Source organism: Oryctolagus cuniculus, chromosome 19, assembly GCF_051225735.1.
Source record: "Oryctolagus cuniculus isolate XC-2025 breed Fujian yellow rabbit chromosome 19, ASM5122573v1, whole genome shotgun sequence".
Lineage (NCBI taxonomy): Eukaryota > Metazoa > Chordata > Mammalia > Lagomorpha > Leporidae > Oryctolagus > Oryctolagus cuniculus.
Window position 1 is genome coordinate 68,460,341 of NC_142885.1, and position 27,060 is coordinate 68,487,400.

The 27,060-nt window shown below is 54.4% G+C and overlaps 1 protein-coding gene across 10 annotated transcripts in view; it reads right to left on the reverse strand.

The window, feature by feature from the left end:
* Nucleotides 1-27,060, reverse strand: part of C19H16orf96 (chromosome 19 C16orf96 homolog) — a 72,414-nt gene that overhangs the window by 20,281 nt on the left and 25,073 nt on the right. For all 10 annotated transcript variants that reach the window (XR_011384447.2, XR_007915637.3, XM_070063985.2 and 7 more), the window contains 6 exons: nucleotides 11,475-11,579; nucleotides 10,371-10,451; nucleotides 10,154-10,240; nucleotides 9,005-10,076; nucleotides 5,316-5,401; nucleotides 4,908-5,018 (listed from right to left, as the gene is read on the reverse strand). Coding sequence is in view for 8 of the 10 variants with exons in the window: in XM_070063985.2 (XP_069920086.2) it covers nucleotides 4,908-5,018; nucleotides 5,316-5,401; nucleotides 9,005-10,076; nucleotides 10,154-10,240; nucleotides 10,371-10,451; nucleotides 11,475-11,579 (1,542 nt within the window). In the remaining 2 variants the exon portion in view is untranslated. The remainder of the gene's footprint in view (nucleotides 1-4,907; nucleotides 5,019-5,315; nucleotides 5,402-9,004; nucleotides 10,077-10,153; nucleotides 10,241-10,370; nucleotides 10,452-11,474; nucleotides 11,580-27,060) is intronic.

Sequence of the window (27,060 nt, forward strand, 5' to 3'; positions counted from 1 at the left end):
TCCATGTTCTGTGAAATATGGATATAGAATAATATAAAATAAATAACTTCCAGTGGTCCCTTCCACTGCCCGTCAAGGTAACCTTAATCCTTGGGCCTAAAGCCTGAATTAAGATTTATCTTCACGGGCTGGAGTTGTAGTGCAGTGGGTAAAGCTGCCATCAGCAGTGTTGGCATCCCATATGGCTGCCAGTTCAAGTCCTGGCTGCTCCACTTCCCATCCAGCTCTCTGCTGTGACCTGGGAAAGCAGTAGAAGGTGGCCCAAGTCCCTGGGCCTCTGCATTCACATGGGAGACCCGGAAGAAGCTCCTGGCTCCTGGCTTCAGCCTGGTCCAGCCGTGGCCATTTGGGGAGTGAGCCAATAGATAGAAGATTCTCTCTCTTCATAACTGCCTTTCAAATAAAATAAACAATTTTTTTTTTTTTTTTAAAGATTCATCTTCAAGGAGTGGCTCACTTGGTTAATCCTCTGCCTGAGGCGCTAGCATCCCATATAGGTGCTGGGTTCTAGTCCTGGCTGCTCCTCTTCCAGTCCAGCTCTCTGCTGTGGCCTGAGAGGGCAGTGGAGGATGGCCCAGGTGCTTGGGCCCTGCACCCATGTGAGAGACCAGGAGGAAGCATCTGGCTCCTGGTTTCGGATCAGCACAGCGCTGGCCGTGGCAGCCATTTGGGGAGTGAACCAACAGAAGGAAGACCTTTCCGTCTGTCTCTCTCTCACTGTCTATGACTCTACCTGTCAAATAAATAAAAAAAAAATTAAAAAAAAAAGGAGTGGGTATTTAGTCTAGTGATTCAGATACCCTTGTCTCACAGTGGACTGCCTGGCTCTGAGTTCTGCCTCTTACATCTGATGCCAGCTTCCTGCTGACGTGCGCCCTAGGTGACAGCAGGTGATGGCTCAAGTAGTTGGGTTTCCGCTGTCCACCTGGGACAACCAGATTGGGTTCCTGGCTCCTGGTGTGGGCCTGGTCAGGCTACAGCTGTTGTGGGCATTTTAAGGAGTGAACATTGGATGGGCCTCTCTCTCATATAAGTAATTTTAAAATATTTATCTTCAAGATGGTCCCTTTAAAAAAAAAAAATGACAGTGAGAGAGACAGAGAGAAAGGTCTTCTTTCCACTGGTTCACCCCCCAAAAGGCTGCTACAGCCGGTACTGCGCCGATCCAAAGCCAGGAGCCAGGTGCTTCCTCCTAGTCTCCCATGCAGGCGCAGGGGCCCAAGCACTTGGGCCATCCTCCACTGCCTTCCCGGGTCACAGCAGAGAGCTGGACTGGAAGAGGAGCAACCGGGACTAGAACCCAGTGCCCATATTGGGATGCTGGTGGAGGATTAACCAAGTGAGCCATGGCACTGACCCAAGATAGTCCCTTTTAAAAGAACTGACTGGACTGACACTGTGGCACAGCCAGTTAAAGCCCCGGCCTGCAGTGCCAGCATCCCATTTGGGCACCGGTTTGAGTCATGGCTGCTCAGCTTCTGATCCAGCTCCCTGCTTAATGCAGCTGGGAAAGCAGCTGAAGATGGCCCAAGTCCTGGGGCTCCAGCACCCACATGGGAGACTCAGAAGAAGATCTTGGCTCCAGGCTTTGGATCAGCTCAGCTGAGCCACAGGTGATTGTAATCAAGATGAGATCCGGAGCCAGTCTAACTGGTAGCTCCCCTACATACAAACTACCTGGTCATTAGCAACCCAGAAGGTTTACCATGCAGAGTGCAGGCATCATGGGTGGCAGCTTAACCCACTGGGCCACACCACCAGTCACATGCCTGCCTTAGTTTCAAGCATTTTTTTTTTAATTTGACAGGTAGAGTTATAGACAGTGAGAGAGACAGAGAGAAAGGTCTTCCTTCCATTGGTTCACCCCCCAAAAGGCCGCTACAGCTGGTACTGTGCCGATCCAAAGCCAGGAGCCAGGTGCTTCCTCCTAGTCTCCCATGCAGGCGCAGGGGCCCAAGCACTTGGGCCATCTTCCACTGCCTTCCCGGGCCACAGCAGGAGCTGGACTGGAAGAGGAGCAACCGGGACTAGAACCCAGTGCCCATATTGGGATGCCGGTGTAGCAGGTGGAGGATTAACCAAGTGAGCCACGGTGCTGGCCCCTAGTTTTAAGCATTTAAGACTACATACAGCCGGCGCCGTGGCTCACTAGGCTAATCCTCCACCTTGCGGCGCCGGCACACCGGGTTCTAGTCCCGGTCGGGGCGCCGGATTCTGTCCCGGTTGCCCCTCTTCCAGGCCAGCTCTCTGCTATGGCCAGGGAGTGCAGTGGAGGATGGCCCAGGTGCTTGGGCCCTGCACCCCATGGGAGACCAGGAGAAGCACCTGGATCCTGGCTCCTGCCATCGGATCAGCGCGGTGCGCCGGCTGCAGCGGCGGCCATTGGAGGGTGAACCAACGGCAAGGGAAGACCTTTCTCTCTCTGTCTCTCTCTCTCACTGTCCACTCTGCCTGTCAAAAATAAAAAAAAAAAAAAAAAAAAAAAAGACTACATACATACCATCTTCTAAGTATCACTTCTGTTGCATTCTACAGTTTTGATATGTAGTATCTTCATTGTTATTCAAATGTGTATTTTCTGATTTCCACAATTTATTTGATTCATAAATTACTTAATTTTCAAAAAATGTATTTTTCTAGTTCTTTTTTGGTAAAAATTTATAAATTAATTGCATTGTAGTCAGAGAATGTGGTTTCTATGGTATGCCAAATGGTTGGCATTTACTGGCTTCCTGCCCAGTAAGTGACCTATCTTCATAACTTTCCTATGGGCCTTTGAAAAGATTGGATATTCCACAGTGTTTTATGTATGAACATTAAACCAAACTTGCTCACTGTTAATTTCTGGGTTTTTATTTGATTGATTTATTAATCACTGGAAGAGATATCTTAAAATCCCCAACCCTGATGGTTGATTTACCTGCATCCTTGCATTTTTTTCATTTTTCTTATGTATTTGTTTGCTTATTTGTTTAACTGAGAGGCAGAGAGTGAACCTTCTGCTGGTTCACTCCCCAAATGTTTACAAGTCTCAGGGCCGGGCCAGGCCAAAGCAGGGAGCCAGGAACCCAATCCAGGTTTTCCATGTGAATTAATGAAGGATTTTCTCAGGGCCTGTGCTGTGGCATAGCAAGTAAAGCTGCCGCTGGCAGTGCCGAAGTCCCAGCTGCTCCACTTCCAGTCCAGCTCTCTGCTATGGCCTGGGAAAGCAGTGGAAGATGGTTCAAGTCCTGGGGTCCCCACACCCATGTGAGAGACCCGGAAGAAGCTCCTGGCTCCTGGCTTCGGATCTGCCCAGCTCCAGCCGTTGCAGCCTCTGGGGCAATGAACCAGTGCATGGAAGACTTGTCTGTCTGTCTCTCTCTGCCTCTCTGTAATTCTGCCTTTCAAATAAATAAATAAATCTTTTTTAAACAAATGAAGGATTTTCTTCTCCCAAGACAGCCTCAGTGGAGGCTCCAGACAAGCAGGTGTCGTAACAAAGCACAGCGCACGCTGCGTGACCCCGTGTCTGAGAGGCCCAGACAGGTGCTCCAGGCAGGATAGCAACTACCTCTGCACGTGGGAGCTCCCTGGAAAGGGGACTTCCTCAGGAGGCGGGAATGTTTCCATCCGGACTGGGTGCTGGTCCCCAGAGTGTAGGGCAAGAGGACAAAGGTAACAGAGTGCTTCGGACGTGGGCACTTTGCTGTGTATAAACCGTACTCCAATGAGAAACAAGCCCTGTACAAACAGGAGGCCTGGTTGGTGCCTGTCTCGCTGACGGCTGTGTCGCCAGTCCCTTGAAGGGTGCCTGCTGCAGTAAACATGCTGGCTGCATGAATCAGTAGTGACTAACAGGGTTTCCCCTACCAATGGCTTCTTTCGTAACATTTGCGTGCACACATCCAGGAAAGGCAGTAGCAGTGGGGTTTCTCCCCCGTTCAGATGCTGAGACAGAACCACGGCCTCCTCAGGGCTGCTGGCCTCTGGCAGCATATCTACATATTTACACATTTACTCATTTACAACCTATTTAATGAAATGCAATGTGTACAAAGCTGTGTTCTAGAATCATCCAGAGTTAACTTTTATAAGCAATTAAATCTTTATAGAGAGACACAGAGAGCGATTTCCATCCATCGGTTCATTCTCCAAACGGCTGCAACAGCCACAGCTGGGCCAGGCCAAACCCAGGAGCCAGTAACTCCATCCTGGTCTCTCACATGGGTGGCCATTTTCTGCTGCCTTCTCAGGAGCATTAGCGGGAAGCTGGGTTAGAAGCAGAGTAGCCGGGGGCCGGCGCCGTGGTGCAGCAGGTTGATGCCCTGGCCAGAAATGCCGGCATCCCATATGGACGCGTTGTCAAGACCCAGCTGCTCACTTCCCATCCAGCTCTGCTATGGCCTGGGAAAGCAGCAGTGGAGGATGGCCCAAGTCCTTGGGCCCCTGCACCTGCGTGGGAGACCCAGAAGAAGCTCCAGGCTCCTGGATCCCGGCTTCGGATCAGCACAGCTCCAGCCGTTGTGGCCAGTTGGGGAGTGAACCATCAGATGAAAGACTCTCTCTCTCTCTCTGCTCTCTCTGTGTAACTCTGACTCACAAATAAATAAATAAATCTTAAAAGAAGCAGCAGCAGAATAACTGGGATTGGAACTGTGCTCTGACGTGGGATGCTGGCGTCACACGGTGGGCTTAGCCCACTGCGCCATGATGCAGGCTCTGTGACACCTGAATCTTAACTGCCAGGCTTCCTGCCCACCCCGCGCATTTTCCATTGAAGTTTAACTGATACAGTGGAACGTCCACTGGCTCCCTGGCCTTCAGTGTGTCCTCATTTCCTGTGAAACTCTTGGGGAGGATCTGAATGTCCTGATGAGGAAGTCCCCCTTTAACAGCCCCTCCGGGGCCCACCCCAGCCTCTGAACCTTGAAGTCATCCAGGCGAATCTGGAGCTTGTCGATGGTCCCGTTCAGCACCAGGTAGTGACTCTTCATGTCCTCTATCTGATGGCCCCAAATTCGCTCCAGCTCCTTGTCCTAAAAGGGGGAGACACAGACATCCAAAACCTCTGCTCCTGAGGTGGTCATGGCCAGAAGGGACCTGAGGGAGGGAAGAAGGCACCAGACCCAAGCATCTCTAATCACCATGTCATCCGCCACCTGGGACACTTCTTTGTGGGCACCACAGTCACCCCCAGCTGGGATCCCTTCTTGGCCTCCTTTCAGCACCGGCACAAGTCCTCCGTCTGGGAGGGCCATAGGGCCAGGTAATCCGCCACCAGCGCCCCCAGCGCCTCCACCTGCCCAGAGCACTTCTCTGCCAGGAACACTGACCTGTAGCCTGGACTTCTGAAGGCTGCTGACCTTCTCCTGCAGTAAGTCCATGGCTGATCCGAGCTTGGAAGAGTCGTGCATGTTGGCTGCAAGCAGAGGGGGAGGCAGGGAGGAGGCGGAGCTGGCAGAGCTCCACGTATGGCTCCTGGGCATTGGTTAAGGCAGGCATCTAGTGGGAATACCCTGCCTTTGAGGTCATGTTAGATTTTCTAGTAACCAGATTTAAAAAAAAAAAAAAAGCTAAAAAGATGCAGGCAAAATTAATTTTAGTAAAATATTTCACTGAAGCCAATATATCCAAAGTATATCAGTTTAATATATAATTTTAACAATATTATTGAGATTTTGCTTTTTGGCTTTCTTCTAGGCATCTCCCATTAAGAGTCCTTGTGACTTGGAACTTGCTATGTTTCAAGGACTTAGCAGCCATATGTGGCTCAGGGCAACCACAGTAGACAGCAAAGGCCTCAGGAAACCCCTTTGGAACTGGCCACCCACTCCTAGCATAATAACTATGCAGTACCTTACGGAGGAAAGACTAGAAGGGTACTGTCCTCCCACAAGATTAAAAGAGGGGGAAAAAGTAGCCCATATCCATTTACAGATGTGGGCATGAGAGGCCAAGAACAATGTACATGCGGTGCCTGGGAAGGCAGCGCAAAATGGCCCAAGTGCTTGGGCCCCTGCCACCCATGTGGGAGACTCAGATGGAGTTCCAGGCTCCTGGTCTCAGTTTGGACAAGCCCCAACCATTGCGGTCACCTGGGGAGTGAACCAGCAAATAGAAGCTCTCTCTCTCTCTGTCTCTCCATCTCCCCCTCTGTCTGTTATGCAGTCAAATAAATAAATAAATGATTTATTTGTTGTTTTTTTAATATTTATTTATTTATTTGCAAGTCAGAGTTACACACAGAGAGAAGGGGAGGCAGAGAGAGAGAAAGGTCTTCTATCCGCTGGTTCACTCCCCAGTTGGCCGCATGACCGGAGCTGTGCTGATCCGAAGCCAGGAGCCAGGAACTTCTTCCAGGTCTCCCATGTGGGTGCAGGGGCCCAAGGACTTGGGCCATCCTCCACTGCCTTCCCGGGCCACAGCAGAGAGCTGGACTGGAAGAAGAGCAGCTGGAACTCGAACTGGTGCCCACATGGGATGCTGGCACCATAGGTGGTGGCTCTACTAGCTGTGCCATAGTGCTGGCCCTGAAATAAATAAATCTTCATAAAGAGAGAGAGAGAGCTTCCATCTACTGGTTTATACCATAAATGCCCACAACAACCAGCAGCCCGAGTCAGGAGTCAAAAACTTTCATTTTCCCATTAATGGCAGGAATCCAAGTACTTGGGCCATTCTCTACTGCCTACTGGGGAACATGTAAGCAGGAAGCTAGACAGAAAATACAGGCAGGACAGACACTGTTAGGGGATGGGGGCATCTCAGTGGCTTAACCTACTGTGCCAAAATGTCCATCCTTCTTTGCATTTTGAATGTATTCCTATCTTAATGTTAGTTGTACATCAGTATTCACTGTAATAGGTATGGTTCTTTCCAGCTACATGAAAGAAGTATAATTCTTTTTTTCTTAAGATTTGTAGAACAGGGCCTGGCACTGTGGTGTAGCGGGTAAAGCTGCTGCCTTCAGTGCCAGCATCCAATATGGGATCTGGTTCAAGTCCCAGCTGCTCCACTTCTGATCCAGCTCCCTGCTAATGCACCTGGGAAAGCACCAGAAGATGGCCCAAGTGCTTGGGCCCCTGCACCCACGTGGGAAACCCAGATGAAGCTCCTGGCTCCTGGCTTCAACCTGGCTCAGCCCTGGCCACTGCAGCCATTGAGGAATGAACCAGTGATTGGAAAATCTCTCTCTCTCTCCCACCCCCTCCCCCGCCACAGGTCTGCTTGTCAAAAAATAAACAAACCATTAATTAAAAAAAAAAAAAAAAGATTTGTAGAACAGCATCAGGGAAAGTGTCACATATGGATGTGACTAAGGTGAGTTCAACTACTGGACTTGTCTGATAGTAAAAAAGAAAGATAAAGAGGCACAGAGTTGCAGCCAGCACTGTGGTGTAGCAAGTAAAGCCACAGCCTGCAGTGCTGGCATCCCATATGGGCGCTGGTTCGAGTCCTGGCTGCTCCACTTCTGATCCAGCTCTCTGCTATGGCCTGGAAAAGCAGTAGAAGATGGCCTAAGTCCTTGGGCCCCTACACCCTACGTGGGAGACCAAGAAGACGCTCCAGGCTCCTGGCTTCAGGTCGGCCCAGTTCTGGCTGTTGTGACCATCTGGGGAGTGAACTGGAGGATGGAAGACCTCTCTCTCTCTCTGCCTCTACTTCTCTATAACTCTGCCTTTGAAATAAATAAATCTTTAAAAAAAAGATGCAAAGAGTATACAGCAATGGATCTTCAAAGTGGGTTTTTGGGGGTTACAGCATTAGCACCAGCATCATGGGGAACGGCTTAGAAATACAAATGCCTGGCCCCACCCCGATCAACAGGGGCCTAGGCCGGCGCCGCGGCTCACTAGGCTAATCCTCCGCCTTGCGGCGCCGGCACACCGGGTTCTAGTCCCGGTTGGGGCGCCGGATTCTGTCCCGGTTGCCCCTCTTCCAGGCCAGCCCTCTGCTGTGGCCCGGGAGTGCAGTGGAGGATGGCCCAGGTGCTTGGGCCCTGCACCCCATGGGAGACCAGGAAAAGCACCTGGCTCCTGGCTCCTGCCATCGGATCAGCGCGGTGCGCCGGCCGCAGCGCGCCGGCCGCGGCGGCCATTGGAGGGTGAACCAACGGCAAAGGAAGACCTTTCTCTCTGTCTCTCTCTCTCACTGTCCACTCTGCCTGTCAAAAAAAAATAAAAAAATAAAAAAAAAAAAAAAAAAAAAAAAAAAACAGGGGCCTAGCAGTCCACTCTACCGGACTGTCCCGTTCCGCTCTCCACTCCCTCATCGTGGCCATGAGATGGAGGTACGGATCTAGGGGTCCCCATGCCCCCCAGAGCCTGACCGGGCTCTTTAGGGGTACACAGTTTTGCTCCTCATCCCCAGCTGACTGCCGGTGTTTGTTCAGTGTGCTCGCTCACAGGGGCTGACCTGGACCTGCCGAAATGCTGCACAGGACTGCCATGGGGGCTGTGCGGCACAGCCTTCAGACAGTGAGCTTAGTGCACCATTTCCCTCCTGACTCTCTCCTAAAATAAGGCCTCACTGCACATTTATTATAAAATAGACTAGGGGCCAGCACTCTGGTGCAGTGGTTCAGGGCACAGCCTGAGGCACAGGCATCCCATATAGGCATTACTTCATGTCTCGACTGCTCCACTTCCTATCCAGATCCCTGCTGATGCGCCTGGGAAAGCAGCGGAAGACGGCCCGAGTGCTTGGGCGCCTGCACCCACGTGGGGGAGCCAGAAGAAGCTCCTGGCTCCTGGCTTCCGCCCGGCCCAGGCTTGCCTGGTTGTTGCAGCCATTTGGGGAGTGACCCAGAGGATGGAAGATCTCTCTGTAACTCTGCTTTTCAAATAAATAAATAAATAAATCTAAAAAAAAAAAATAGACTAGTACGATGCTAACACTTAAGCCAAAGAAATGAACAGCCAACAATTAAGAGACTCTGTAGGGAAAGCTGAACGCGAGGTCTTCTCCAGGCCCCAGGGCAGGCCTGAGGCCCCGCTGCCCTCCCCAGGCCGGGCTGGCCTACCTAGATACAGCAGGCGCTGCTGAAGGCTGTTGGACAGCCGCGTGAACTCTTCCTTCAGGGAGTCGTGTCTGACAGAAATCTGGGCTATGTGGCCCAAGGAATTCTTGACAGCCCTCTTCTTGTCGTCAGGGGACACGGCCTGCATGGCCTGGGACGGGGTCACTTCGGGAGCGTGGCTGACAGCACGATACAGGGGAGAGTCCGCGTCCGAGTCTTCCGGCTCCTCACTGTCCTCGCTGAAGGCCAGGGATCCTGTTGCCCCGCGGGAGGACCCTGCGCCCAGGACATCTGCATACACCCTGAGGGGCCCTGCGGCAGCTCCCTCGGCTGCTGCGGCCGCCAGCTTGGTGGCGGGGGCGACCTTGACCTCCTTGGCGGCGGCAGCCTTGGCTGCTTTGGCTGCTGAGGCCGCGGCAGCTGCATAGGTTGCAGCTGCAGCAGCAGCAATGGCAGCAGTGGTTCTCATGGGATGAGCAGGAGGTGGGGGGGCGATAGGGTGTACTTTCTTGGGGGCCCCACCCTTGGGAGTCCCACCCTGAGAGGCTGTGGCAGAGTGGGCATAATATTCGTCTCCCTTTTCTTCGATAGTGGAGAGCTGGTGGGCCTCCCGCTGGCTAGGGTGGTAGGGCTGCACTGCACGGGGCCATGCAGACCCCAACTCTGTGGCTGGGGGGGGAGCCCTGGAAAACGGGAGTGGAGGTTGCTGCAGGAGGCTTGACAGGCTTGGGCCAGGATGGAATAAGCCCGAGTCCAGCACAGCTTGGGGCCCACCTCTGGGTGGCAAAGACCATTCTCTGGCTGGTGGGGGCCCAGTGCCTGGGGCAGGTCCAGGCCCAGGCTCAGGCCTGGGAGTCTGAGGCTGGCCTGGCCCCGGGTCGCTGCTGAGTGGAACGTGGTAGGCAGACTCGCGCTCTGGCAGGAGCTCCGGGACCTCATACTGCCAGGCACTCTGTAGGAGCCTGGGGCTTCTGCTGGGCTGCGGGACGCGAGGGTAACTAACAGCTTCGAGGTGCTCGGGCTGCTCCGGGATCTCCCATGTGTCGGAGAGCTCCAGGTTGAACGCGGCAGCTCCCTGCAGGAGAGGGGCTGAGGGGCTGGGCTGGCCTTCGCCCCACCGCCCACTGCTCCTCTCGGGCACCCCTCACTCACTGGGGGGAACATGGCCTCGTGGAGGTTGGTCCACAGCACCATGTCCTCGGGTTTGGGGATGGTGCTGATCTTGTGCTGGATAGTATTCTGTAGGGTGGGAGGGGACTCAGCCAGGAGCCTGGAGGGCGTGACCCCCGGGAAGCTCCCCACCGCACTGCTCCTCACCCTTCCCCCCTCCAGCGCCCTGGGGAGGGAGGCCAGGGGCTGCAGCCCTCACCACTTCCCGCCACAGCTGGCTCATCTTCCGGTTCAGCACGCTCAGGTCTTCAAACAAGAAACCCAGTCTTTCCAAGGGTACCTGTGAAAGGGGCCGAGTTCGTGAGCAGTGGGTCCTGGTCCCATCCTGCTGCTCCCCCAGGCGAGGTGACTGCGTGCCTCAGAAAGGCCAAGCTGCTCAGGAAGGGGAAGAGGGTTCCCCGGGCACGCAAGTTTGGGGAATGCAGGGCTTCTCAGAGCCGTGAACGGGCAAAAGCACGTTAGGGATCTCCAACAGGCGGGCTGGGGAGGACTGCTGTTCAAATACCTCTGTCCAAGGGGTCCTTATTGGTGTTTCCAGACACAGATTCCTGACTGCCCTTCCTACTCAGATGGGAGCTGCCCAACCTAAGACCACAGTTCTCGGTTTCTACGAGGAGCCAATGTGCAGGCTGACCGCGGGTCATGCTCTCTGGGATGAGCTGTTAAATTTCAGCCGCACCACCAGACTGGGGGTAGCAGACCCTGCTTCTGACCCTAGTCTGACTCACCGGCTGGGGAACAGCATGCTTCAGGGATCCTGTAGTCTTCCGATGCCACGGCACAGGCTTAGAATGTGTTAAGAGTTACGGCTTGCGGCCACAGCAGGGGCCAGCATGTGTGCTCACACTGGGTTTACCCCAGTCCTCAGTGCAGAGCTTTCGACAAGAGGATGAGGCACTCTGTGTTCAGTTGGTGGAAGCTCAGGCAGAACTGCCAAGACTTGGGGGAAAACCAGATGAAGGCAGCAGTGAGGGCGGGGGGTGGTGTCGATGTGAGCACCTAGATCTGGCTGTACCTGAAGGCATCCCTGGGCTTTTAGAAATGAGACGATCCATGCTCTTATTTTCCCTAAGCCAGGATAAACTGGTTCTCTGCCACTCAGAAACGCTGTCCTAAAACAGAGAAGGGCGCGTGCCTGGGAGGGCCAAGGAGGGCTCAGGACAGGCCAAGTGGCTGCCCAAGTCGGCCCCTCCTCTCCGCCGCTCACGGCTGTATCTGCTGGCTACAAACACACTTCCTAGATTCTCCTTGTCCCTCGAGGCACCAGACAGTAGCGTGGCTGTGGGGGTTGCCGGGGGCTTACCTTTTCAAACATGTCCTTCAGCATGTCCACGTCCTTCCTGAGCGTTTCTGTGGTGGTCTTGAGCCCGCAAAGGCCGGTGAGCAAGTCCTGCAGTGTATTTATGGACTGAAGAGGGAGACAGGAGGGGAACAGGTGAAGCTGGCGCGGCTGGGGAGACGGGAGGCGAGTGTGAAGGCTTCCTGCTGGCAGTCAGGGTCCCTGGGCTCCCCCAAGGCCTAGGCTGAAATGTGCTCCGAGCCCAGCAACTGACACCGAAATCAACAGTGCTCTGAGAGCCAGGCAGCCTGGGTGGGAGAGTTTGAATGTATTCAGCAATCAGGAAATACTCATCGCGAAGCGTCTCAAACCTTTTCTCTGTGTGATGCAAGCCGATCAGGGTGACCACGGAGGGAGGGAGGGAGGGAGCACAGCCCACCCCTGGGCGGGAGCCACTGGAGGACCAGAGCAGGGGAGTCATGCTGCATTTACCCTTTCAATATTTTAATGATTTATTTATTTATTTGCAAGGAACAGTGAGAGAAAGAGAGAGAGAGAGAGAGAGAGAGAGAGATCTTCTATCCCCCCATTTACTCCCCAAATACCCACAGCAGCCAGGACGAGGCCAGGCCACAGCTAGTATCCAGGAACTCTGTCCAGGTCTCACGTGGGTAGCAAGGGTCCAAGCACTCAGGCAATGGTCATCTGCCACCCTCACGGGTTCATCAGCAGGGAGCTGGATGGGAAGTCGAGTAGCTGGGACTAGAACTGGCACTTAGATACACAAGCAGCTTAACCACGGTACCACAATGCTGGCCCTCCACAGTCGCATTTTTAAAGGATCCCTCGGTCTGCATTTGAAGACTGGCTCCAGGAGGGCAGCCAGGGGACTAGTGGAGAAACGGCCAGGCAGGAGCTAATGACTGCAACACTGGGCTCATGGTTCAGCCCCACCACTGACTCAGGCTGGGTTCTAAACTCCTCAGTGATAAAATGGGTATTGAAAAAGGAGATAATTTGTGGGCTAGTGTTGTGGTATGGCAGGTAAAGATGCCACATGCAATGCCAGCAACCCATAAGTGTGCCGGTTCATGTCCCGGCTGCTCCACTTCTGATCCAGCTCCCTGCTGATGGTCTGGGAAAGGCAACAGAAGATGGCCCAGGTGCTTGGGTCCCTGTGACCTGCACAGGAGATCTGGAAGAAGCTCCTGGATCCTGGCTTTGGCCTTGCCCAGCCCTGGCTGTTGCAGCCATCTGGAGAGTGAATCAGAGGATGAAAGATTTCTCTGTGCTGCTTCCTCTCGCTCTGTAGCTTTTTCACATAAATAAATAACTTTTCTTTACAAGGTGATAACTTGTTCAGAGGGCCTAATGCAAAGTTATGTAGTCATTTAGAAAAAGTAGCAAATAATCTTTGTCAAATAATCACATTAAATGTAACTGCATTAAATTTTATCTATACAAGATAACATTTTAGAGGCAGCCACTGTGGTACCATAGGTTAAGCTGCCTCCTGGGATGCCCTATCCCGTATCAGAGTGCTTGTTCAAGTCCTGGGCACTCTGCACTTCCAAACTCACTTCCTACTATTGTGACATAGCAGGTGATAGCTCAAATACACGAGTCCCTGCCACCCACGTGGGAGACTGAGACCCACCTCCTGCCTCCTAGCTTCAGCCTGGTCTAGTCCTGGCAGCTGCAGGTATTCAGGGAGTGAACCTGCAGATGCAAGATCTCTTTCTGTCACTCTGCCTTACAAACAAATTTTTTTTTTTTTTTTACAGGCAGAATGGAAAGTAAGAGAGAGAGACAGAGAGAAAGGTCTTCCTTTTGCCGTTGGTTCACCCTCCAATGGCTGCCGCGGCCGGCGCGCTGCAACCGGCGCATCACGCTGATCCGAAGGCAGGAGCCAGGTGCTTCTCCTGGTCTCACATGGGGTGCAGGGCCCAAGCACTTGGGCCATCCTCCACTGCACTCCCTGGCCACAGCAGAGAGCTGGCCTGGAAGAGGGGCAACCGGGACAGAATTCGGCGCCCTGACCGGGACTAGAACCTGGTGTGCCGGCGCCGCTAGGCGGAGGATTAGCCTAGTGAGCCGCGGTGCTGGCCACAAACAAATTTTTAAAAGCCACATTTTAAAAAAGATGTATTTTAGACTCAATGACACAAACAGGTTGAAAGTAAAAGACCAGAAAAAGATAACCATGCAACAATAAACAAAAAGAACTAGAGGGGCTGCACTGTGGTACAGGTAAGCAGGTACCTGCAACACCAGTATCTCATATGAACAGCGGTTCAAGTCCCAGATGCTTCACTTCTGATCTAGCTCCTTGCTAACATGCCTCGGAAAGCAGCAGAAGATGGCCCAAGCACTTGGGTCCCTGCACCTGCAAGGGAGACCCAGAAGACACTTCTGGCTCCTGGCTTTGGATCAGCACAGCTCTAGCCGTTGGGGATGATTGGGAAGTAAACCAGCAGATGGAAGACCTCCCCACCTCTGCCTCTCTTTCTCTCTCTGTAACTCTCACTTTCAAATAAATTAATAAATCTTTTTTAAAAAAGACAAGATCAGAGCAACAAAAGGGTGTACATAACAGTGAAGAGGGTCAGGGCTGACAGCATGGTGCAGCGGGTGAAGCCTCTGCTTGCAAAGCCAGCATCCCACCGCAGAGTGCTGGTCTGAGTCCTTGCTGCCCCACTTCCCACCCAGTCCTTTTTAATGCCCCCGGGAATGCAGCAGAGAAGGCTCTACCTGCTTGGTCCCCTGCCCTCCACAGCGGAAACCCAGATGGAGCTCCAGGTTCCTGGTTTCAGCCTGGCCCAGCCCCTGCAGCCAGCTGGGGATCTAACATCTTGAGTAGAACTCTCTGCACCCAACACAGGTAAGCACAGGGCAAGGCCAGGAAAAGACGGCAGGACCTTACAGGCCACTCCATGGTCAAGGTCTACATACAGAAGGAGCAATGGTATTTTCCCATAAACGGCTCTGTCCCCTTAAGATAGGCACAGTGAGACACCTTTCCCTGCAGACTCAGCCAGCGCCTCCCATGCCTGGGACGTGCCCTGGACTCCTGTCCTAGGAACGAGGGGGCAGCAGAGGGGCCCTGGGGCAAGGGTCAAGGGTCAAGGGTCAAGGTCTTTTCTCTCCCTAGGGCCTGGGGAAAGGGTCGAGGGTCAGGTCTTTTCTCTCCCTAGGGCCCTGGGGCAAGGGTCGAGGGTCAGGTCTTTTCTCTCCCTAGGGCCGCTGTCCTGACCTCCCAGGGGACATTCAGGATTCAGGGAGCTGAGTTCTAGGGGAAGGGAGTCCTGGAAAGCTTCCCTTCCCAGAAGCCCCGAGATGTGCGGCAGCCCCGCACACGCAGGCACTTGCATCTTGCCCACCCTCGCTCCCTCTCCCTCTCCCTCTTTCTCTCCTGTGCAGGGGCGTCACAAACGCTGCACCTGAACTAGGGTCCAGAGCTTAAGAAGGCCACGGGGGCCTGATCAGGGGATCTGAAGAAACTCCATCTCACACAAGCAGCTAGACTGGCCCAGGCGCCCACACAGCAGAGCTCAGGAGACAGGCATGGTAGCAACCCCCTCCCCCAAGCACGGCAGCTCTCTGGGAAGGAAGACACGACACCCCGTGGGCTTCGTTCTGCTGGTGCAGAAACATGGGCCCCGATTCTGAAAGGCCCCAAAGTGCTCTCTGCACCCCTAAGTGGTAGGATGAAACATTCAAAAACTGCTGTAAATGTTTGGTCGTTTACTTTGTACAATACACAAAGTACTGCACAAAACAGGGACAGGGAGGGGATTCTGAAATCAGGAAAGCAACAATGACGTGCTAAAATTCCATAAGACGGGGACAGTGCTATGGTGTAGCGGGTAAAGCTGCCACCTGTAAGCTAGCATCCTATATGGGTGCCGGTTCGAGTCCTAGCTGCTCCTCTTCCAATCCAGCGCTCTGCTATGGCCTGGGAAAGTAGTAGCAGATGGCCAAGTCCTTGGGCCCCTGCACCCATGTGGGAGATATGGAAGAAGCTCCTGGCTCGGCTTCAGATTGGCACAGCTCTGGCTATTGTGGCTATCTGGGGAGTGAATCAGTGCATGGAAGAGCTCTCTCTCTCTGCCTCCCAAATGAATAAATAAATCTTAAAAAAAATTCCAAGGCTCGGGGCCAGCATTGTAGTGCAGTGGGCAAAGCCACCACTCGTGACACCAGCACTGCTACCTGTCAGCACCAGCTGAGTCCCAGCTGCTCCACTCCAGATCCAGCTCCCTGCTGATGCACCTGGGAAAGCCGCGGAGGGTGGCTCAAGTACGTGGGCCCCTGCCACCCAGGTAGGATACTCGGATGGAGATCCATGCTCCTGGCTTCGGCCTGCCCCAGTCCTTGTTGTTACGCCATTTGGGGTCTGAACCAATGGATGATCTCACTTTCTGTCTCTCCTTCGGTCTCTATAACTTTCTTTCTTTCTTTTTTAAAGATTTATTTATTTATTTGAAAGAGTTACACAGAAAGAGGAAAGGCAGAGAGAGAGAGAGAGAGAGAGAGAGAGAGAGGTCTTCCAATCGCTGGTTCATTCCCTCAACTGGCTGCAACAGCTAGAGCTGTGCCGATCCAATGATGCCAGGAGCCAGGAGCTTCTTCCAGGTCTCCCACGCAGGTGCAGGGGCCCAAGGAATTGGGCCATCCTCTACTGCTTTCCCAGGCCATAGCAGAGAGCTGGATTGGAAGTGGAGCAGCCGGATCTTGAACGGGTGCCCATATGGGATGCCGGTGCTTCAGGCCAGGGCGTTAACCTGCTGCACCACAGCACCAGCCCCATATTCCTTTCAAATAATATAAATAATCTTTTAAAAATTTTTCTTAAAATTGGGACCTTAAACTTTACAGAAACAGTGTCAGAATGAGTTTCTCTCCTGCTGCTGGCTAAGAGTCGTCAGTACCAATGGGAAAACTGAGGCGCCACGCAGACACACAGGAACTTCCAAAGGCAGCTTCCTGAAACAAATTCAAGGCTGTTCCTAGAGGCTGAATGGGGGCTTCTGGGGGAGGGGAAAGTCATGGTGCAATTCTAAAATACCCCACTAGGTGGCACTGGTGCACAGGCAGGCGTGAGACGCGCAGGCTGAGTTTTCTAACCAAACGGTTCTCAACTAGGGGTAGCTGACGCCAGGCAATGTCTGGGGACATTTTTGGTTGTCACAACCAGAGGGTGCTCTCTGATATTCACTAGAGACCAACGGCGCTGCTGAATATCCTACAATCCACAGGACAGTCCCAGACTCCAAGGAACTAGCTGGCTCAAAACGCCCATAATGCTGGAACCTAACCCTGCTACCGATAACCATCACAGCACAAAAGCCCCCAGTGCAGCAGTGTGTTGACCAATCGCACCAGCCCTTGGTCTGCCCCCTCAGGCCTCCTGCCCAGTGAGGGGAAGGCGCCCCCTTGAGGTCGCCCTGGTCCTCAGGCATCACCTGCCCTGCCTGGGGTGGGTGCTGAGGCAGGCGGGCTTCTGTCCCCCACCCCCATGAGGAGTGCCTAGTAACGGTGGCAGAGACACTAACACAGGCAGCCCAGAGTGAGGGGGGAGGGGTGGCATCAAGTGACCCCAGCACCAGCACCAGCACCGCACCGTGAGCCTCACTGCTGGCGGCTGCACTCGGCTAAGCAGCTACCACGGCAACCCCCTTCAATGGGCCATTGCGGTAACCCTGGGCAACCTCCCTCAGGCTAGGACCAGGCAGTGTTCTCAGACGCTGGGGACATTCCTTGGGTGCACAAACAGTCCTCTCAGGGCCGCAGAGCCAGGCCCCAACCTGTCTGCCAGCCCTTTGGGGAGCTGGGTGGGTCACCCTCTTGAGCTGCTCAGGGCACCCGAGAGCCTTCATCCCTCAAGGCGGGCCGGGGGTGGGGGTGGGGGAGCCAGCCCCCTGCACAGCTGTGTCCTACTTGCCCGAGGCCGGTAACCTGCCTTGGCCTCGCAGCTGCAGCCCTGGCCCTGCCCAGCAGCAGTGTCTGCCCCAAGCCTGTCTTGTCTGACACCAAAGCTCCAGCTTTGTTTGGGCTCCTACCCGTACAGAGGGTTTTATCTTTCTTTCTTTCCCCTCCTCCCTCCTAGAGGCAGAGGGAGTCATACACACAGAGTTCTTCCACTGCTGTTCATTCCCCCAAATGCCCACGAGTTCCAGGAATGGGCCAGGTTGCAGCCAGGAGCCAAGAATCCAATCCAAGTCTCTCATGTGGGTGGGAGGGGCCCAGTCACTTAAGCCACCGCCACGGGGTGTGCACTGGCAGGAAGCTGGAATCAGGATCAGGAGCCAGGAATCAAACCCAGGCACTCCAGTATTAGATCGGGGCATCCTAACCCACTCAGAGTATCTTTTTCTATCCTTTCTCTTACAACTTTTTTATGTCTGAATCAAATGCATTTCCCTTATAGATAAAATATGGTTAATTATGTTTGATGTTTTCTTTTTTTTCTTTTTCTTTTTTTTGACAGGCAGAGTGGACAGTGAGAGAGAGAGAGAAAGGTCTTCCTTTTGCCGTTGGTTCACCCTCCAATGGCCGCCGCAGCCGGCACACCGCGCTGATCCGATGGCAGGAGCCAGGTGCTTCTCCTGGTCTCCCATGGGGTGCAGGGCCCAAGCACTTGGGCCATCCTCCACTGCACTCCTGGGCCACAGCAGAGAGCTGGCCTGGAAGAGGGGCAACCGGGACAGAATCCGGCGCCCCGACTGGGACTAGAACCCGGTGTGCTGGCGCCGCAAAGCGGAGGATTAGCCTAGTGAGCTACGGCGCCGGCCTATGTTTGATGTTTAAACAATGCATTCTGCCAGTCTCTGCTACTGCTGTGGTAAAATGCATCTCACTGTCAAGGGCTCAGTTTGACGGCATGATGTCCACGCACCACGGTCCAGTCCCAGACGCCTGAGTCTCCCAGAAGGAAGTCCCTGCCCTCAGCCCTGGGAACCACGGACGCATCTGTGTGTGCGGATTTGCCTGTTCTGGATGCTTCATGCAGCGGTCCTGCTGTCTGGCTCCTCACTCAGCACCGGGAAGTGGGGAAGGTTCACTCACACTGCTGTCTGGCCTCTTGCCTGGTGTGGGTCCCGCCCTGGACAGACTGGGTTCCTGCAGGGAAGGGGGAGGGAGCCTGGCACTGCTGGGATCACAACGCACGTCGGTTTCTCTGCTCAGGCCAATCTCTGAGCAGCAGTAACAGCAGCTCCAGACGGGGCACCTGGAACTTGGGCAGCTATGTGCTGGCACTTCCCACGCATTTTCTCACTCAGGGTTTGCTCCTTCTTCATATACTTAAGAGGCCGAGAGACAGAGTTCCTATCCACTGGTTCTCTCTCCCAGATGCCCCCAATGGCTGGGGCTGAGCTGAAGCCAGGAACTCAACCCAGGTTTCCCAGTGGGCGGCAGGAACCTAAGTACTGAGTCCTCACTGCTGCTCCCAGGTATTCATCACAGCAGGAAGCTGGAGTCAGGAGCTGGGCTGCAGGTGTCCCACCTGGCACCTCAACTGCTAGGCCAAATACCTGTCCCTCACTTAGTATTAATTTTCTGGCCAGGGCTGATTGGGCTGGTGGGGGGAGATGAGAAGGCCTGGGGTCATGCAGCGATGCCGTTCTCTTGCACAAAAATTATAACCTTAAAACCCAGAGGCTGGCAAGTGGAAGTTTAGAGGCACAAGGGCTATCTTCTGGCCTGCAGGATTCAGGAGCCTGTCCAGCTGGGCCCTGCTGTCCACCCATCATGGCCTGGACATTCAGGTGTTCCTTGGCTCCCGACAGACACCCAACACCCTTCAGCTAACATGCTTTCTCTGCTTGAGGCGCATCTTAACCAACCCAACCAGGGATGACTGGATCAAGTAAAGACCAGTCCACACAAAGAAGGGAGTGAAAGGAACAGAGCCCCGACACCCGCCCCAGCCTCTGACACCCGCCCCAGCAGACAGGATCCTTGCGGACAACGCGCTCAGTGAAAAGAGCCAGGCTCAGGAGAGCACACAGGGGTGACTGCCTCTCTGCTGAGTGTCGAGACGGGCAGCGCTGACACACAGGAAGTAGACTGCTGGTTGCTGGGGCTGGAGGGAGGAGGAGCAACTGGGAAGGCAGGGGTTTCCTTTCACGGTGACAAAGTTTAGAACTAGATAGAAGTGGCAGTCGGAACACTGCCATTGGATGAAATATCACTGAACTGTTCACTTGAAAAAGTCGACTGCGGGCTAGGCATCGTGGCACAGTGGTTCAAGCAGCCGCTAGGGATGCTTGTGTCCTATGTTGAGGTGCCAGTTCAAGTCCTGGCTGCTCCACTTCCAACCCAGCTTCCTGCTCATGTATCCTGGGAGGTAGTTATTGATGATGGCTCCAGTGCTTGGGCCCCTGCTACCCATGCGGGAGACACATGGAGTTCTGGGCTCCTAGCTTCAGCCTGGCACTGTGCTGGCTGTGGTAGGCATTTGAGTAGTGAATCAAGAGATGAAACATCTCTCTCTCTCTCCAAGAGGATAAAAACACACATTTAAAAATGGTTTATATTTTGTGACTTTATCTCAACTTCAAAAAGAAGAGTGTTAACCCCTGATACTCTGAAAATCACCCTGACTCCTAGGGAGAGGCTGTGACACTGCAGCTGGGCACACAGCAGTACAAGGAAGATCCAGGATGTGCCACCTCCGTGAAGGGGTGGGCAATCACTGGCTGAGCGGCCGACTCAGCCCAACAGCTTGTCATCACCCTGACTGACCCCAGCTACCCTGGACCTGTGCAGGATGATGCCAGTCTCACGTCCGCCCTCAGCGTGCAGATGACCCAGAGGCAAGGCACAAATGCCTGCATCAAATCAAATGTGCTTCTGGAGCTCAGACGGGAGGGTGGGTGGACACAGATCTGGGGGGCTGGGCTGTGGGCCAGCAGGTTCAGCTGCTGCCTGGTGTGCCAGCATCCCATATGGATGCTAATTAGAGTACCAGTTTGGTCTACTTTTTTAAAAAAATATTTTATTTATTTGAAAGGCAGAGCTAGAGAGAGAGAGAGAAAGGGAGATGGAGAAAGATCATTCCCCAAATGGCTGCGACTGCTAGGGCTGGGCCAGCCTGAAGCCAGGAGCCAGGAGCCTCATCTGTGCCTCCCACGTTGGGGCAGGGGCCCAAGTACTTGGGCCATCCTCCTCTGCTCTCCTAGGCACAGTGGCAGGGGGCTGGATAGGAAGTGGAACAGCTGGGACTTGAACGAGTGCCCATGTGGGATGCCAGCGTCGCAGACAGCAACTTAACCCACTACAGCTCAATGCAGGCCCCGTCTATGGATCTTACGCTTCCTAACGTGTTTTTAAAAGCCCTGAAAACCAAACCTCTAGCTCCCTGCACAGATGAGATGATAAGACCATGGTGTGGGCTGGCGCCACGGCTCACTAGGCTAATCCTCTGCCTTGTGGCGCTGGCTCACCAGGTTCTAGTCCCAGTCGGGCCGCCGGATTCTGTCCTGGTTGCCCCTCTTCCAGGCTAGCTCTCTGCTGTGGCCAGGGAGTGCAGTGGAGGATGGCCCAAGTCCTTGGGCCCTGCACCCCATGGGAGACCAGGAGAAGTACCTGCCTCCTGCCATCAAATCAGCGCGGTGCACCGGCCGCAGCGCGCTGGCCACAGTGGCCATTGGAGGGTGAACCAACGGCAAAGGAAGACCTTTCTCTCTGTCTCTCTCTCTCACTGTCCACTCTGCCTGTCAAAAAAAAAAAAAAAAAAAAAAAAAAAAAGACCACGGTGTGGACGAGAACATCCCTCTCTAAGTCTCACGGCTGGGTGGATGGTCGCCGTCTGCGGCACCTGACCATTCTCCACTGCTCCCTGGCACACAGCTTCTTCATCAGCAGGAGCTCGGCCGGGGCATCAGAGTCCAGCAGGGAGCAAGGGTGGGCTGCTCTCGGAAGTCGCCCTACATGGGCCTTCCTTCCCCTGGACGTCTGGCTACAGGATGCGGGGGGAGCACTCGGAGACAGTCTCCCTGCCGGGGTCCCGCCCTGAATCAGGCACTCTCAGCCCTGACTCACGGCCCCAGCCCTGAGCCTGGCCAAACTGCTCAACCACATCCAACCTCATCCTCCACCTGTCTCCCCGCTGCCGATCGAGTGCTCAGAGGTCAAGGACTCCCTCTCTGACCTCAACACCTGGCCAAGGGCCCAGCACATGGCAGGTGAACCACAGGTGTGAGACAGTGACTCACAGTCCGTATCGATGTCCACGTCCTCAATCCCCAAACCTGTGCCTATGCAGATTTAAGAGCACACCCTGGCAGGTGTGCCTAAAGGAAGCCTGTTGAAAGGGAGGGATCTGTTTGTCTCAGTGCCATGGAATTAGGGGTCCTCAGAAGATGGTCAGGGTCAGAGAGATGTCTAAGGATGGCGGAGCTGCCAGGCTGCTGGCTGTGAAGGTGACAGAGGGGGCCATGAGTCAGGGATGCGGGCAGCTTCCAGGAGCTGAAGAGGCAGGGAAAGTCTCCTCCAGGACCTGCAGGGGGATGCTGTCCTGGCGCCACCTCGATGCTCGACCAGTGAGACGACTCAGACTTCTGAGCGCTAGAACTGTAAGGTAACAGATCTGTACCGTTGGAGGGCACTAGCGCTGTTAGTCTGTTCAGGCAGCAGCAAGAAGGGAATACCACACACTAATACCAGCAGTTAAGAGTCACTTGGCCCTCCGCCGGTGCCGCGCATCCTGAAGCGCGCCTTCCCCAACAGTAGCGCATCAAGGCCGTCAGCATGAGCTCCACCTTCCAGAGAACACAGAGATGGAGGAGGCTGGGCTGCTCCCGGCCACGAGGCTCACAGAGGTGGCGCCAGGCTTCCACGGCAGCGCCTCCTGCAGACAGGCATTCGGGTGTTTCCACCTGGCTGTCGTAACGCTGCCGTGACACTGGAGGAAGGACAGGTTTTATCTCAGCACCTGTCTGCAATTTCCTTGGCGCACACCCAGGGTGGAAGTGCCCTCACAGGCTTTGGCACCGCCAGGACTGTTCTCCAGAGAGGCAGCACCGTTTGCACCCCTGCGGTAGTGTGTGAGGTTCCAGTCTCTCCACACAGCAGTGTACACCCCTGCAGTAGTGTGTGAGGTTCCAGTCTCCCCACATAGCAGTGTACACCCCTGCAGTAGTGTGTGAGGTCCACTCTCCCCACACAGCAGTGTACACCCCTGCAGTAGTGTGTGAGGTCCAATCTCCCCACACAGCAGTGTACACCCCTGCAGTAGTGTGCGAGGTTCCAGTCTCTCCACACAGCAGTGTACACCCCTGCAGTAGTGTGTGAGAGTCCAGTCTCCCCACACAGCAGTGTATACCCCTGCAGTAGTGTGTGAGGGTCCAATCTCTCCACATACATTGTACACCCCTGCAGTATTGTGAGGTCCAATCTCCCCACACAGTAGTGTACACCCCTGCAGTAGTGTGAGGTCCAATCTCCCCACACAGCAGTGTACACCCCTGCAGTAGTGTGTGAGGGTCCAATCTCTCCACATACATTGTACACCCCTGCAGTATTGTGTGAGGTTCCAGTCTCCCCACACAGCAGTGTACACCCCTGCAGTAGTGTGTGAGGTCCAATCTCCCCACACAGCAGTGTACACCCCTGCAGTATTGTGTGAGGTTCCAGTCTCCCCACACAGCAGTGTACACCCCTGCAGTAGTGTGTGAGGTCCAATCTCCCCACACAGCAGTGTACACCCCTGCAGTAGTGTGTGAGGGTCCACTCTACCCACACAGCAGTGTACACCCCTGCAGTAGTGTGTGAGGTCCACTCTCCCCACACAGCAGTGTATACCCCTGCAGTAGTGTGCGAGGTTCCAGTCTCTCCACACAGCAGTGTACACCTCTGCAGTAGTGTGTGAGAGTCCAGTCTCCCCACACAGCAGTGTATACCCCTGCAGTAGTGTGTGAGGGTCCAATCTCTCCACATACATTGTACACCCCTGCAGTATTGTGAGGTCCAATCTCCCCACACAGTAGTGTACACCCCTGCAGTAGTGTGAGGTCCAATCTCCCCACACAGCAGTGTACACCCCTGCAGTAGTGTGTGAGGGTCCAATCTCTCCACATACATTGTACACCCCTGCAGTATTGTGTGAGGTTCCAGTCTCCCCACACAGCAGTGTACACCCCTGCAGTAGTGTGTGAGGTCCAATCTCCCCACACAGCAGTGTACACCCCTGCAGTATTGTGTGAGGTTCCAGTCTCCCCACACAGCAGTGTACACCCCTGCAGTAGTGTGTGAGGTCCAATCTCCCCACACAGCAGTGTACACCCCTGCAGTAGTGTGTGAGGGTCCACTCTACCCACACAGCAGTGTACACCCCTGCAGTAGTGTGTGAGGTCCACTCTCCCCACACAGCAGTGTATACCCCTGCAGTAGTGCGTGAGGGTCCACTCTACCCACACAGCAGTGTACACCCCTGCAGTAGTGTGTGAGGGTCCACTCTCTCCACATACATTGTACACCCCTGCGGTAGTGTGTGAGGTCCAATCTCCCCACACAGCAGTGTACACCCCTGCAGTAGTGTGTGAGGTTCCAGTCTCCCCACACAGCAGTGTACACCCCTGCAGTAGTGTGTGAGGTCCAGTCTCCCCACACAGCAGTGTACACCCCTGCGGTAGTGTGTGAGGTCCAATCTCCCCACACAGCAGTGTACACCCCTGCAGTAGTGTGTGAGGTCCAGTCTCCCCACACAGCAGTGTACACCTCTGCAGTAGTGTGTGAGGTCCAATCTCCCCACACAGCAGTGTACACCCCTGCAGTAGTGTGTGAGGTCCAATCTCCCCACACAGCAGTGTACACCCCTGCAGTAGTGTGTGAGGTTTCACTCTCCCCACACAGCAGTGTACACCCCTGCAGTAGTGTGTGAGGTCCAATCTCCCCACACAGCAGTGTACACCCCTGCAGTAGTGTGTGAGGTTTCACTCTCCCCACACAGCAGTGTACACCCCTGCAGTAGTGTGTGAGGTCCCATCTCCCCACACAGCAGTGTACACCCCTGCAGTAGTGTGTGAGGTCCAATCTCCCCACACAGCAGTGTACACCCCTGCAGTGTGTGAGGTTTCACTCTCCCCACACAGCAGTGTGCACCCCTGCAGTAGTGTGTGAGGTCCAATCTCCCCACACAGCAGTGTACACCCCTGCAGTAGTGTGTGAGGTCCAATCTCCCCACACAGCAGTGTACACCCCTGCAGTAGTGTGTGAGGGTCCAGTCTCCCCACACAGCAGTGTACGCCCCTGCAGTAGTGTGTGAGGGTCCAGTCTCCCCACACAGCAGTGTACACCCCTGCAGTAGTGTGTGAGGGTCCAGTCTCTCCACACAGCAGTGTACACCCCTGCAGTAGTGTGTGAGGTCCAATCTCCCCACACAGCAGTGTACACCCCTGCAGTAGTGTGTGAGGTCCACTCTCCCCACACAGCAGTGTACACCCCTGCAGTAGTGTGTGAGGGTCCAATCTCTCCACATACATTGTACACCCCTGCAGTATTGTGTGAGGTTCCAGTCTCCCCACACAGCAGTGTACACCCCTGCAGTAGTGTGTGAGGTCCAATCTCCCCACACAGCAGTGTACACCCCTGCAGTATTGTGTGAGGTTCCAGTCTCCCCACACAGCAGTGTACACCCCTGCAGTAGTGTGTGAGGTCCAATCTCCCCACACAGCAGTGTACACCTCTGCAGTAGTGTGTGAGGTCCAGTCTCCCCACACAGCAGTGTACACCTCTGCAGTAGTGTGTGAGGTTCCAGTCTCTCCACACAGCAGTGTATACCCCTGCAGCTGTGTGTGAGGTTCCAGTCTCCCCACACAGCAGTGTATACCCCTGCAGTAGTGTGTGAGGTCCACTCTCCCCACACAGCAGTGTACACCCCTGCAGTAGTGTGTGAGGGTCCAGTCTCCCCACACAGCAGTGTACACCCCTGCAGTAGTGTGTGAGGTCCAGTCTCCCCACACAGCAGTGTACACCCCTGCAGTAGTGTATGAGGTTCCACTCTACCCACACAGCAGTGTACACCCCTGCAGTAGTGTGTGAGGTCCAATCTCCCCACACAGCAGTGTACACCCCTGCAGTATTGTGTGAGGTTCCAGTCTCCCCACACAGCAGTGTATACCCCTGCAGCTGTGTGTGAGGTTCCAGTCTCCCCACACAGCAGTGTATACCCCTGCAGTAGTGTGTGAGGTCCACTCTCCCCACACAGCAGTGTACACCCCTGCAGTAGTGTGTGAGGGTCCAGTCTCCCCACACAGCAGTGTACACCCCTGCAGTAGTGTGTGAGGGTCCAGTCTCCCCACACAGCAGTGTACACCCCTGCAGTAGTGTGTGAGGTTCCAGTCTCTCCACACAGCAGTGTACACCCCTGCAGTAGTGTGTGAGGTTCCAGTCTTCCACACAGCAGTGTACACCCCTGCAGTAGTGTGTGAGGTCCAGTCTCCCCACACAGCAGTGTACACCCCTGCAGTAGTGTGTGAGGTCCAGTCTCCCCACACAGCAGTGTACACCCCTGCAGTAGTGTGTGAGGTTCCAGTCTCTCCACACAGCAGTGTACACCTCTGCGGTAGTATGTGAGGTCCAATCTCCCCACACAGCAGTGTACACCCCTGCAGTAGTGTGTGAGGTCCACTCTCCCCACAAAGCAGTGTACACCCCTGCAGTAGTGTGTGAGGTCCACTCTCCCCACACAGCAGTGTACACCTCTGCAGTAGTGTGTGAGGGTCCAGTCTCCCCACACAGCAGTGTACGCCCCTGCAGTAGTGTGTGAGGTCCAGTCTCCCCACACAGCAGTGTACACCCCTGCAGTAGTGTGTGAGGTCCAGTCTCCCCACACAGCAGTGTACACCCCTGCAGTAGTGTGTGAGGGTCCAGTCTCCCCACACAGCAGTGTACACCCCTGCAGTAGTGTGTGAGGTCCAGTCTCCCCACACAGCAGTGTACACCCCTGCAGTAGTGTGTGAGGGTCCAGTCTCCCCACACAGCAGTGTACACCCCTGCAGTAGTGTGTGAGGTCCACTCTCCCCACACAGCAGTGTACGCCCCTGCAGTAGTGTGTGAGGTCCAGTCTCCCCTCACCTTGCCCATCACCTGAACATACCCCTCTCTGCTCCCTTCCTGGCCACTCTTTCCTGAACACTAACTACGTTCCAGCAGGGGACCCTGCAGTCCCAGGCAGGCCCGAGGGCCACACAGCGTCCACTCAACCTCTGCCCAACACTGGCTGTTGGACCTTCAGCAAACTGCTGGACGTTTCTGAATGTCAGAGACAATGCCCCCTCCCGCTCCTCATGGCTAGTTCTTGCAAGATTCTATTCCCTGGCTTTCTGTCTGTCCCCAAAAGGGACATGAGCACCATGGTGCCTCCTCATGTCACCTCCTCGGTTTTGTTTTTATTGAGGTGAGAGTCATGTGACATCCAGCTGGCCTCGTTAAAACAAACTACTTAGTGGCATCTAGTATGCTGACAATAGTGTACAACCATCACCTCTATCCAGTTCTCAAATATTTTCTTTCATTTTTTTTTATTTACAGATAGAGTTAGTCAGAGACAGAGACAGACAGAGAGAAAGGTCTTCCTTCTGTTGGTTCAACCCCCAAATAGCCG